This window comes from Cyclopterus lumpus, chromosome 15 (assembly GCF_009769545.1).
Source record: "Cyclopterus lumpus isolate fCycLum1 chromosome 15, fCycLum1.pri, whole genome shotgun sequence".
In the NCBI taxonomy this organism is placed as follows: domain Eukaryota; kingdom Metazoa; phylum Chordata; class Actinopteri; order Perciformes; family Cyclopteridae; genus Cyclopterus; species Cyclopterus lumpus.
Window position 1 is genome coordinate 4,164,200 of NC_046980.1, and position 14,080 is coordinate 4,178,279.

The 14,080-nt window shown below is 44.4% G+C and overlaps 1 protein-coding gene across 1 annotated transcript in view; it reads right to left on the reverse strand.

The window, feature by feature from the left end:
- Window positions 1-13,005, reverse strand: part of LOC117744274 (pro-neuregulin-3, membrane-bound isoform) — a 287,795-nt gene extending 274,790 nt beyond the window's left edge. The window contains exon 1 of the mRNA XM_034552470.1: window positions 12,282-13,005. Within this exon, the coding sequence (XP_034408361.1) occupies window positions 12,282-13,005 (724 nt within the window). The remainder of the gene's footprint in view (window positions 1-12,281) is intronic.
- Between the last annotated feature and the right edge of the window lie 1,075 nt (window positions 13,006-14,080).

Here is a 14,080-nt window from a genome sequence, read left to right on the forward strand (position 1 = left end):
TGGTAAGTTATGGCACGAGGCTCAAGATGAAGCAGATTGAAGTCCACAGAGTCCCCCGACAAGGACGTGGAAGAAGCCGGGAGCGGACATCTGTAACGTCGTCCTGCGTCTCCGGATTTAAACATCTGAGACGGAGGCTTAATGGCGATTGTTGTTGTTGTTGTTGGAACTGAGAAAATGAAGGAGGGATGGAGAGAGAGGGGGGAGGCAAAAAGGGTCAGAAGCGAAGTCACGTTAATCCCAGTGAAGCGTTGTTCGGGAGGTTAATGGTCTCTGTCTGCATACGTGAGCCGGTCGGAGTTTTTTGAGATCATAACGCCGGAATTCTGTTTTCCCCCGATTTGAGACGTCGAAGACCCGGGGGGGGGAAAGAGAGAAAACATTACGGCAATTACGTGTCCATCCGCATTTTTGCAATTCTAAAGCTGAAATTCAAGAGGGCAATTAATGCGAGCGCCAATGATCCAATCCGATTTCACCGATTGCGTCTCGTCGGAGATATTAGATTTCATTTCATATCGACCACGGTGACGATGCAAGAGGACGGGGAATGGAGACAATGTCCACTGAAATCCCGATACGAGCGTGTTTTAGGATCAAAATGTTATGTGAATCAGGCTATGAAGGATACATGGACAAAAAAAAATTCAAGAAAACCTTAAAAACTGGAAAATGTGATGCATATAAGTGCTACTACAGTCGACGTTTCTGACTTTCCATACATATGGCGAGACACTACAGGTGAATGAGTTAATATTTTTTAGTGTTAAAAGTTTTCTGCAATTTACCTTGTGATCATTTTCAGTGCGATTAAGGAACAATCAAAAAACACAAATTAAGTATATTTTAAGCAGTAAAGTAAACACCTCAATGTGTATTTTGGATGCTTTCTTTCCAATAGTCTGTGAGGAGACGTCACGGAAGCAAAATGTGCCTGTAGTGTGACAAAAATAGGGAAATATGTACATCAGCTTCTATCTGATGTTTGTGTACACACACACACACACACACACACCTCTACAACAGGGAGATGGTTGTGTAACAGTACAGGCTCCAAGTCAACGCTCTGATGTCACATTCCCCACTGAAAACATGAAAACACTACGATCCCTTTTTAATGGCAAAGAGTCTGCACACAAATGGGTTGGGGGGGGATGGGGGGGTGTATCGTTCTCCATGTTCTCCACTCAAACATAACCACACATGTAGGGTTAGGGGGGAATCCCGTTGACATCCACTAACATCCACGAACGAGGACATCAATTATTAACGCCGCGTTGTTCATGTACGATGTACTTTCAACTAGATAATATATAATATATAGGGGGGTGGGCATGTGGTAGTACTGCCACATGTCAACGCAGGGGGGGGCCTGTTCACGGTTCGGTAGGCCACGCCTCCTCTTAGACCGCCGGAGACGGAGTGGCGCACTCACACAACGATAATTGAGAAAAGGACTAATCAAGAGATGGACGTGATCTGAAGCTATGCGGTTATTCCCCGCAGGTTATTTATGGGATGTCGTGTGAGTTTAGCGACCGAAGGCAGTTCTATATGTGACAAAATGATATATATATATATCATTTGCAACTTCTTTTGTCTTTCCTCTGAGACAAAAGAAGTTGCAGTTTTAGTCCAAATTCCAGTCTACTCAGCAAAAAAAAAAATCTATTTCTGAAACCAGCCGCAACAGTTTTGTCGCCTCGTACACGAAAAGAGGACAAATTAAAAATGAATGAGGCCAAAGGCGACGGCAAGCTTTTCCACAAAGAAACACCGTGTCCCCTTCATGCAGACACACACACAGCAGGTTTGGCATCAATGAAGAGAAAGGGGGTGTTAAGTTACACTCTTGTGTTTGTACATAGTGTATTGTTATTAAATCCTTCTTCACACGTCGAGGTTTTTTTGAAAATCAACCGGAAATGTATTTTTCATTCGTGTTTCCAGGTAACCCTGATTTGGGATGAGCGACACGCGCCGAGATGATTATCATCGGATCTAATTGCAGCCGAGGCGACGCTTCGCACGCGGTTCGTTATTTAAAAAAAAAAAAACAAGAAGTGGGGAAGCAGGGGGGCCTCGCTGACAGCTCCGGTATGTCCGTCTTCCATCAGTGGTCCTCTCAGGGGCTGCCGGGCCCCAAGAGGCTGTCTGTGTGTGTGCGCGTGTGTGTGTGTGTGTTTGTGTGTGATTTGTGGAACGGGTAGAAGACGAGAGCGGGCGTTGGACATCAGTCACTCGCTGACAAGTGGCGGATGGAGTGTTGACGGCTCACGACTCTGACGTGTTCGTCTCTCCTGCAGGTGGCGAAGCGCGTCTGAGCCGGAATGCCTCCGAAAAAAAAAATAATAATAATAAAATAACAACTTCATACGACAGTGACAGAGTTTTGCATCGCTTCAGGCAATGCGTCGAAGTCATTAACGTTAACGTCAGCTGACCGGCTGCCAGACGATCGTGACATCCAATCATATTTCGGCAGGTGTACAGAGCAGCTTATTCATATTTTTGGCAAAAGAAGCAGAAAAACGTGCCGATTAGCCGAGCAGGAAAAGTATAAATCGGGTTGTCTTGTCCCCCCTTTTCGGAGCTGCCGAGTGTGGAGGAGCGAAGCAAAGTGTTCCATGTTGGTTTACCAGTGGGTTGACCTGAGGGAGATCACAGAGGCTTCTGTATCTTTTTTTAATTATTTATATATATATATATATATATATATATTTTTTAGCATGAACGGCCATCTGGCGTTACACACAAAAAGCCCTGTTCTGACAGCATTGCTTTCTACGGGGTAGGTCGGGTCATGCGTGTGTGTGTGTGTGTGTGTGTGTGTGTGTGTGTGTCACAGTCCTAATCCTTCCTCTTGCTTTCACAGACAAACTGAGCGAATAACCGAATGGGTAATTTTTGAATTATTTCATTTGAATTGGCATTCGAGGGTTATTATAAGACAATAGAGGACCTTTTTTTAAACTTTTTTTTTTACTTTACTACACATATTTAGGGTTATGTTTGATGTGCTAGTTACTGAGACAAACAGGCGACTATTTACGACGTTGATGCCTCTCCCCCCCCCCTCCCCTCCCTGTGGCGAGCGGTTCAGTCGCTAACAAGCAAAAGAAGTGTATCCCATCAGACGGCGCTCGCCACCTCGCAAAACAGCTGACACGGCTAACCCCCCCCTCCCCCCCCCCCCCCCGAGCCCAATTCTACAAACAGCATTAGAACCTCGCCATCCATCACCCGCCACCAAATCAACTCCAGCTGTGGGTGTAATGTAAATGTAAATGAACCGAGTGGGCAGGAAAGGAGACGACGGAGGCCGGGTGACGGGAGAGAGAGAGAGAGTTGCTAGATGGATGAGAGGCGCTCGTTTCCTCTTCGCCTTCATCTCGCCCTCGCGGAAAAAAGGTTTCTTCTCATTTCCCCCTCGATGCACTCCTTCCTTCCCCTATTATTCCCCCTTTCTCCTCCCATTTGTGTGGCCGCTCACTCCCCTCCTCGCCTTTTTGCACTTTTACTCACGATTCCTCGTCTCCCTCGTCTACGTCTCGTCCTCCCGTAGTGCTTTCAGGACGGATGTACGAATGCTTTTTATTTCCTTTTTTTCTTTTCATCTCCTTAGAAGTCCCTCCAGAGCCCAGGAGAGAAAAATCCACTTGTAAAAACATATTAAGGCTGGCGTGACCACCAGGTTTTACCGGGCTTTGTCAGAGAAAGGCACCTGGCGAGGTTCAGGGTCAGGGAGAGAGACACAAAAAAGCAAGGGAACGGGTATAAAAAGAAAACGATGATTTGATTGACAGAAAAACTCATTAAAAAGGATTTTTAATGAGTCATTTGTCACAGGGAGATGACAAATATTTAATTCCAGCTTGTGGAAAATGTGGTACTTTTAATATCGCTCTAAATTGAATTTATTTGTGAACTGTTTTGTTTTTGGACACATTTTTTTTTTTTTTTTTCGATCTGTCACCATGGGCTCAGGAATTAGCGATATTCTTTATTTTTCTTGCCTTTTTAATCATTTGATTGAACTAAAAGATGAATCGAGTCAACCAAAAACATTATAGACAGTTCGATAATCATCTAATTTACCTCCCAAAAAAAAAATTCAAAAAGACGTGGATGAAACATGTGGACAGAATAATGAGTACGGAGCTCTCTACCGACGCCGTCTAGACAAACACACACCAACACATGCTCCACGTCAGCCTCAAAGAGAGACGTGATGTAACCATCTGGCCCAAGGACGGAGCTGTGTGTGTGTGTGTGTGTGTGTGTGTGTGTGTGTGTGTGTGTGTGTGTGTGAAGGTGAAAGTGACCTTCTGGAAAACCTCCCGTGTTGTAACATAATAAGCGATGTGCGGTTTAACCAACTCTTTGATTTCCTGGATAGAAATAGCCTCCTTCATCTCCTACACTCACATGATAAGCCTCCAATTGCTGTTACTTAGCATAATAAGATGCAGCAGAATGTGCTGCATCCACCAAACCCCAAAAAACACACCACTGAGCTTAACAATCCCAAAAAATCCTCCCAAAACTGTAATATTTTCCAAAAAAAAATCAAAATCTCCTCGATGCTTCTTTGTTCTATTTCCTCCAGCTTTGTGGTGGAAGGCTCCGAGGCCTTCCACCACAAAAAGCCGGCTCCACGCAGCCTCCCAGAGAGAAGCGGGCAACAATCTTTGAAGCTAAAAAATAGCCGCGAGCGAAAAAAAACGTGGTTAATCAGAAGCTACGCCCAAAAACACCGGCTAAACTGCTGAGTGGCAAAAAGGACCGGGGATACAATCGCATCGGGATCCATGCATCTTACATCTCTCGCAGGGCAAGAAGGATGCATTGAACCTATTGAAGTTGGCAGGCGCCGACTTCGCCCATATATACGGAGGGAGGGTCTCTCCTTCGGGTACCGATGTCAACATAAATGTCCGATATTTGTTGGATTAGCCGGGAGGTTGCCCTTTAGTTAGTGGCCCTTTATTTAAGAAACGATAGTGTAGAAGATTTAAAATCCTTTACTTAAAAAAAAAAGGTGCTGAATTAAAAATTCAGATCTTCTCTGTCGCCTCCGCGAAGCTCTCAACATGGCGACAGCCGAGCTCATTGTTTGCTGCTTCCAACGCTCCGAATAACGTTTAAAGAACATTTCACTTTATATTATGAACACTTTTATTCATATTCAATCATTTTGAATAAAACCCTGGTCCATCTGCATCATTGAATTACACCTGCCTGGGTGGTAATACCCAGTAACCACCGATATTAACCAATCAACCAGGAGTAAAATCCATGAAATGTACTTAGAGTAACAAAAGCATGCCGATTGCAAAAAGTCATTTTGAGAGTATTATTATTATTGATGCATTAACCGCATTTTATTGCTAAATTTTTTAAAATAAAGGATGTATGTACATTTAAATGAGTAAAAATGTCCTCCTGACGTGATACAAATACGAGTTACCGATATGAAAACACAATTGTAAATAAGTGGGATATGTAATAACCTTACGCCTACACTTGTATCCCTACTTAAAAAGGCAAACGCGGCAATCACAGAGCGCGAGATTGTTCATTTTAACCTTTTTTATTCATTAATTTAATTGATAAAACGTCTTAATGACACTCCGTGGAGTCCAGTCAGCAGCAGCAGCACTGGACACTAATATGACTCAGACCGTCTGACCTTGAGAGACGTGAGGCATGATGTGTGAGGGATGGAGGGAGGAGGAGGAGGAGGATTAAATCAAACGGCTCAGCCATCGAAAGAAAACGACTTGAAAGCGCTTCAGGCCCGACCGGCCGGGCTCCGTGTACGCGGAGGTTTAAATAAGTCGCCGTCTAAGCATTTTTCCATCTTGGCTAACGGCGTTGTTTACTGCCAGGTGCCAGCAGCATCACCAGCAGAAGGCTTTCCCACAGGCCGATGCGTCGCCACCGGTTGGATGTTTTCGTGCTCCAAGCGGAGGACTCGGGGAGGTCAAACTGTGTCACTTGGCTCACACGACCTCGAGTGGACGTTCGGCACGTGTCAGCTGACACGTATATTACGAAATCTGTCTTTCTAAAAGGATTTTCGGTAGCGCGTCAAAACAAAAAACGCACGAGGGATTTTAAACGATACACAATGGAGTACGGTGAATACCAGTTCTGGGATGTTTATTATGAATTATGGGGTGGGGGCGTACTACAGATACCTGCGACTTTTTTTCGGGGATTAATTCCACCGTCAATTGGAGAAAAAAAAAGGGGTCAGCTTGTCTCTTCTTTAACCGTTTACTCATTTACATTTCAGAAGAACTTTTTTTTTTTAGCTATTTCACAGTTATGGTTCAGGGTGGTTTGTGCTAAGTTTTATCTCCGAATTAAAATAGAAAATGTGTTAATTGCCTGTTTTAATATGCAGGTGATTCAAGGAAATTAACAAGCTGCTATTAAATATTAAAAGTATATGTATCAGCGATTCTGTCCCCCCAGGTATATATGTATCTAAAAATCAAATATCGCCTCACGGTAACCTGACATAAATCTCCGGTGTCAAAGTCAGAAACTTACTCGCTTTTCCTCTTCTGCTGACAGCGAACGTTGCGCGCCAGAAAAGGTAAACTCGTGTCATTTGATGCACTCGATAAATGACCAATGGCATATTTCTTTTCGGGTGCAACCACAGGTCAGCCCCCCCCCCCCCACCTCTGAAATAAGAGCGAAAACGAGCGGTTGATCTCATCGGAGTCTGATATTTATTTGCTTACTCGTGTTAAATCGGTTCGCTTATGGATTCGATGACAGGTGGGAGAAAAGGGGCCGTATATTATTGCCTCTTTTTAAGTAATAACCCACCAGAAATCAATATGCGTTTCTTACATGCGCTCCCTGATGTCTCATAGCATTTGGAAACAAACACAAATCTACATCCCGTGTTGCGGAGAGAAGAAGACGATAAAATACATAATCCGTGGATGCGTCGCTTTTTAAATAAGAGTTTTTGTAATGTAAACATTTTTTAAAGAGAAAACTTTCATAGCAAAATGCATGTAGCCGAATGTACGGCAACGTGGACAGTTTTATTCATAAAACCTCTTTTTCTTTATCTTTCTCCTTTCTTTTCTAATAACGTTTAGCCAAAAGCGGTCTTTATTGTCTCTCTTTCAAGAACCTCATTTCCCATGAGCCTCCAGGAGCAGACGCCTCAGCGGCAGCCCCCCCTCTGGAGACGCAGGGCAGGTACATCTGGCAGCGGCCACCTCGCTCCCCCCGTGAAAATGGAGCGAGCCTCATCCAATCAAGGCGGCCGGAACCTGAATTCATTATTAAAAAGCCCCTTCTGAAGTTTAGCCGCATCATTTAAAGCACTTTGTACTTCGTCGTCGTCGTCTGGAACAGCAGCGTGAATGACAGGAGAGAGAGGCAGACCATTTTTTTTTTTTAAAGTTTAAGAAGATAACACCTTTTTTGGACTTTTTCTTCTTCTACGCCGGTACGGGTGGAATCGCTCGGCGTGGGATAATTCGTCAAAAAGGGGCCCCCCGTCCTCAATTATTTACACTTTCCGCTACACATTGAACATGTTTCTCTTTCGCGTCGTTAATATTTCATCCCTCTTCCCGCTGCAAGACGTTTCATCATAATGAATCAAAGTGACGTAAAGCTTTATTTTCGGGACGGCGTGACAGTTTTTTTGGGATAAAGTCAGGTAGTGGTCAGGCACAACGACTGCATCAGAGATAAACCGACTGAAGTATGTGCTGTATATATATATTTTATTTTCTTGTATATTTTTTTATATTTTTTTAATATACTGTACATACTATATATATATATATATATACTGTATATATTTAATTTTAATATATATATATTTAATTTTAATATATATATATTTTTATTTTAATATATACTGCATATATATTTTTTTCTTTTAATATATATATTTATTCATAAAAATATATATATATTTATATATGCAAATATATATATATATTTTATATATATATATATATTTGTATATATATATGGCTTCAATGTTGGATAATAATGCAGGATACACCTTTAAATGATCCTGTACTTGTTGTCGGCTCATTTGCAAAACAAAATGACCAACAGATGGCTCTGACATTTAGGGCCCATGGGGATCTTGTGCACAGCGCAGTGTTCCAGCAAAAGACCAATCACCGGACTAAATATAAAGCACCTGTGAGATATGACAGGGTATGACTGCCTTAGGGTTCAGCAGGGACCCCAGTGTGTGTGATTAGGGGCAATGTGAATGAAATAATCATGGAATTATAGACTTTTCTCTGGTTCAGTGACCAAACCCCATTGGGAACCTGTTAAAGCAGCTCACAGATCCAAGTGCAAAGAACGGGAACTCTACAATCTCGTTTGAAAACCTATAATCTCTCTCCTCTATGACGTGATTAGTGCAATAACGTACACTGGTGCCCTCGGCCAACGCCAAAAGGGATTGTTTTGATTTAATTTTTTGGGGTATTTTGTGTAAAAGACGAATCTAAGAATCAACAGATACGCCTTCAGGACACATTGCCATTAAAAAGCTCCTAGAAGCAACTTCTGGAGACTCAACTGACAACGATGGGTTAAATAATAACTTCTTTTGTTAATTTGTAGCCGTGAAGTTGCTGTGGAATGTCGGTTCCTTCCAATCTTCTTGTACTGAAGTGATTGGATGGAAAGACACGGACTCCTGCTATCATTAGTGTGTTAATGTATACAAGGGTCTCATAAAGGCTTATTAAGAGACAATCCGTCGGATCGCGGTATTTTGCCGACATCAGCCCCCAAATCATCCGGGATTTCTGCAGATTTTGAGCCAAATACTGATCATGAAGAATAATATCCTCACAAAAGAGTTGTTTTGGCTGAAGCGAAGAACACATGTCCATGTAATCCAAGAATCTGTACAGCAGTCGGTATAATAGTTTACGCTTCAAATTGACACATCATTTATTATTATTTTGTTTTTACACTCTACCGTTGTCCCAAAAGCAGCAATAGGCGGTGCGTTTATTGTGTGCGATTGTTTCGTTAATACAAAGTGTGAGTGAAGAATTGTTCCTTCCCGGGCGCCCTTGAAGGATCCTGAAGAGCCGCTCGGAGAAAAAAAAAAAAACGTTCCCCCTTTTTTAAAACATGTCACTTCAGCAGCGTTTAATGAACAAGACCGTCTATCAGAACCATCCTTCAGCTTGTAAAGCGCCATGTAAAGTGTGTGTGTGTGTGTGTGAGACTGATAGGTGGGCTAATGTGATTCTGTTGCATCCGCCGTCATGGCGACGGGGCTGTTAATCTGGATTTAGGTTTCAGGGCCACTGTCTGACTGAAACCTAATCCCACTGAGTGGCTCAGGATGGAGACAAAGACCTCCAGAGCGACTTCTGAAGCGCTCGGAAATCACATAATAATCTACAATCGCAGACTGACAATATCTTTTTTTTTTATTGGGGGGGGGGGGGGTGGACATACACAACAACCAGTGCCACTGCCTCTTCACGACTGAATAAGCCGTGTAGGATTTACTCATCAGCACACTGACTCATCTGGTCTTATTTACTAACATAACATGTCCCATTTTCACGATTCCTCTGCATGCTTATGACCTATTTCATTACCAGTTTTAATTTTTTAGAGTCCATACCCATTATGGCAGCAATAATGACAATTATGAAGAAAAAAAAACCGCTGCACGGGATTTAAAAGAAGTAAACTCCGGTTGTTAATTATACGAACGTCAAATAAATGCCAATCCTCTTTCTCAATGTCTCGTTATCATATTCAAAATAATTCCATTTCAGTTTTTAAATGTGTGCATTACCCATCATAACTTGTAATCTTAAAATGGAGTGACGAATAAGGGGCAGACATCAGCTTACAGCGTAGGGACAGCTGACTGTAAGAGTCTAAATCATTTAGATATGTCGTGTTTTCAAAGGGGCATTTGACGTCTCGACTACACTATCTTCCCGTAGTCGTCAGATCTTGACTTTTTTTTGACAGTGAAACAAGCTGGAATGTCACCAAATACCACCGAAGCTGCACTCTACCGGGGGCTTCTGGGGCGGGGGGGGGGGGGGGGGGGGGGGGAGTGCCATTCATTCATTGTCTTCATAGAGAATAACAGCACAGCCAAAAAGCTGGGATGGCTGTGAAGAGGTTGAGTCATCGCACCGTTAAGAAATATGTATTATTTACAAAAAAATAAAGAGACATATGGAACCAGCATTTTCAACTGTAAAATAAAAATCTCTATTTCGTGCTCCACAAAGACGGGGGACGGCATCACAGATGGCCCACTGTACTTAAATTAATAGAACGTTCTCCCTTTCTGAACGCAAGCCAACGCAGGCAATTCAGTAATACCGCATAACACATTCATACATAATGGATAGTGGTGGGGTTTTATTTTGTGGCCTTTTCAAATGAAAAGCAGAATGTGTGTGGTATAATAGAGAGGGGGGGGGGGGGGGGGGGGCAGGGTGAAGGGTGTATAGGATTATTGAACGAGTCGCCTATTCTGTCGTAAGCAGAACTTTTTTTTGGGGCCGAGCTGGACGAGTGACATTTTCCATTGGATATCTATCAGCTTAATGGATTTTTTTTGGGGGGGGGGTTTCCACGAGCATTTGCTGGGAGATATTACATAATTTGTTCACGCTTAATTCATAAATGAAAGGATGATGATGGATGGGGCCCCCGGTTTTTACCGTCCTGGTAATGAAATGATAAACAATTCTCCCCCATTTTTTTTTTCTAATTATCAGAGTGAACATTCCCTGGGCGTCTGCTGGGACACTTTCATTATCGCCGGACACAAAAGAAGCTGGCGCACCTTTTTTTTTTTTTCGCAGACAAGCCCCAGCAGGTGGAATGGGTTGTTTCAGTTCATCAGTGGTTACATATACAGCTGCAATCATGTTATTATGAATCATTTGATAAGTGGAAGCCATTGGGTGCATCGCACATTGCGAAAAAAAACCAACTATGTGATGACAACAATACGCAGGTTTAACATCCCATTACGGAGCCATTTAGGTCAGCGACAATGTATTCAGAACATACAGCACATGCATATTTCATAACACACAGCGAATAGATGGATGTGATCTAATTGGTCCAGACGTTGACATTAAGCGGGCGGCGGGACGTCGTGGCAACGTGAATATAATCGTATGTTAAAGGAAAAATCAACAAGGAGGTCACCACCTGTTTTCATCAAACGGGCTTGCTGACGTGTGAGTTGTTTTTTTTAAATTTATTTAAAGAGTGCACACTGTCAACGAAATACAACGCACGCCCTGTCACTCTGCAGCCGCCACGGACATTACAAGCAGAGGGAAGTCCAGCACTATAATGTGACACCATTTTGAGAGAGCAGACAGATTTATCATGGAGGAAGCTGTGTGTACACCGTGTGTGTGTGTGTGTGTGAGCGTGTGTGTGTGTGTGTGTGTCATTGATCGCTCCGAGAAGAATCCCCGCAGCACCAATCGATAGCGCGTGTGTGCATTGCCATGACTCGAGTCAAGGACAGAGAGAAGGTAGAAGATTTCAGCGTACATTAACAGAAGGATGAGGACACTGTAAGTCATTCCAGGCGCAGCAGTAATCGGTTCATCTGGGCCTCAGTCGGCCCATTTGTGTCAAAACAACACACTCAACGCTTTACGAGGCCGCGGCTTGTAAACAACATCATTTAGTGTACACACGTGTGTGTGTGCGGTTCCACACTTTTATTGTTTAAACTTGATAAACCAATCTGTAAAAGAATAAATCCCAGACGCTTTGCAACAACCCTTTACGTGATGCTACCATGAACAAATAGCGTAGCAAACACCAAAGTTGTAGCCTACTGTATTTAACCCCCATTGTAATCCTCATGCTCCAAAAGAAACTGATTAACCCATCCACAGCAGAGAGATTAATTAGTAAGTCCTACCATAGTTCGGATTGTGTTATTGTACCAATGGTTCGTACCAATTTTTCCCAAACGGGATGGTGGTCCATGTTAATTGCAAAGCCAAAAAGCCTCAACGAAGCTGTGCAATGTCAAAAGTTCAAATGTCAGTTTTGATGATAAAGAACCAACCAATGGACGAACATATGACACACACACACACACACACACACACACACACACACACACACACACACACACACCTGGGATGCCCAGTAATCCGTTCAAACAAAGAAGAACTCACGACAACTCAATCCAAACCGGAAGTGGGCAAGCCTTTTTTTCACTGACGCGCGCGACTTACGTGTTTTGCGGTGGCCGTGCGTACGCGTGGCGAGCGTGGTGGAGACCGCCCCGGCGGTCGTGTGCTCCAGGGTCCACATCTGCGTAGAGTCGTGGAGCACGGTCGGGTTGGACGGCGAGGGGCTCGGCGTCGCCGCTCCGATTCCGAAGGTCGTCCGCGGCGCCGCGGTGGTCGTAGTAAAACCAGAGGGTCCGCGTCCGTTTCGATTTGCAGGATTCCGTGGGGTGACTTGGCTCCCCGAGGCTCCACCGCCTCGAGGGTTCAGAGTCGTGGTGGTGACAGTGGAACGAGTTCTACCCCTCGCAATAGTTACAGTCCTAGGCGTGGGGTTCCCGCCATCAACCGTAGGAGTAGTTGTTGTGGTGGTGGTATCGGGACCTTTGGGAATCCCGCTTGGCTTGGAGAGGAAGATAGGATCCTGGCCTATTCGATTAGCATCCACCAGGTCCGTTGGCACGTAATCCCTCACCGTGCCGACGACAATCCATTTCAGCAGCATCAGGCTCAATCCAAGGCCGATGAATCCGATAAGTAAAGGGACCACGCACAGCCAGGTCTGCTGGCGGGGCCATACCGCACAGCGAAGGGGACCCTGATCCTGGGCCTGGCCCTCGACGCGGCCCCCCGAAGCCCCCGAACCCTCCGGTTCCTCCAGGATCACCGCTCCGGAAACGGCTGCTCCGGAACACTCGCTCATCCTTCCCTGCCGTCCTTTATGGCTCATCGAGGGTTAACCCTGTGATGAGCGTCGGCAGCACATGGCGAGAAGAAAAAAAAGAAGGTTCCCGACGATTGCCCGGACGGCGAGAAGAGACGACGGGGAATGGACACAAAAAAGGACCTCACGGGAATTGGACACTTATTAACAAGTACAAAAAGATGTAATCCGAGGATAAATCGAAGGGGTAGGGGAGCAGGAGGTACATGCAGACACACTTTCACAAGACACACAAGCACGCACACTCACACTCGGGAGACGCCGGTGAGGATCGGGAGAGCTGGCGTCGAATGATAATCGCCCGATTAGTCCGCGTTTAGTCCTGCCCCGACTCCCGATGTCCAAGTGTGAACTTCAAGAATGTTCACAGCAGGGTTGAAGCCAGGGATGAAGAAGAAGAAGGAGGAGAGGAAGAAGAAGAAGGAGTGATTCCTCTAACGGGGAGGAGAAAGGACAGGAGGGAAGGGAACAGCCTTACATCCGTACGTGTGGGGGATCCGTGGCATCAACGTTCAGATGTCACTGCAGTAAAAAAAAAACTAAAAAAAAACATCCAATTTCTACTCGACGTGCCGAGCGCGATCCACGACGGGACGGGATCGTCTAATAATGAAGGGATTGAAAACTTGCAGAAGGGGTGGGTCTTGTCGCCTCCCCAACCCCTGTGCTGGATCTCCCCCCCCCCTCCCCACCACCCGGCCGCCACACACACACACAACAAAAAAAAGAAGAAAGATGTTGTCCAATGCAGCTTTAGCAGAGTCAGCGTCCCTCAGCCCCCGAAATCTGTCTCTTTCGAAACTGAAAGAGAGCGATGGATCTGTCGCTCTCTTCGGATTATTCGCCGGTTGCTTTTCCAATCGGCCTTTTTTTTTTTTTTTTTTGTGGCTTTACTTCCTTTTTTTTTTTACGTGAGCTCTCTAAATTCCAATGTGGCTGGAAAACAAAAAGCAGTTAAAAATCCAATTAATGTTCCCGATCCATTAAAAAAAAAAAAAAAAAAAAAAAAAAGCCACTCTTTTAGATGAGGACGGAGAAGGAGAGTAGATGGAGGGAGGGAATTAGGGGTGTTGTCGCGCTG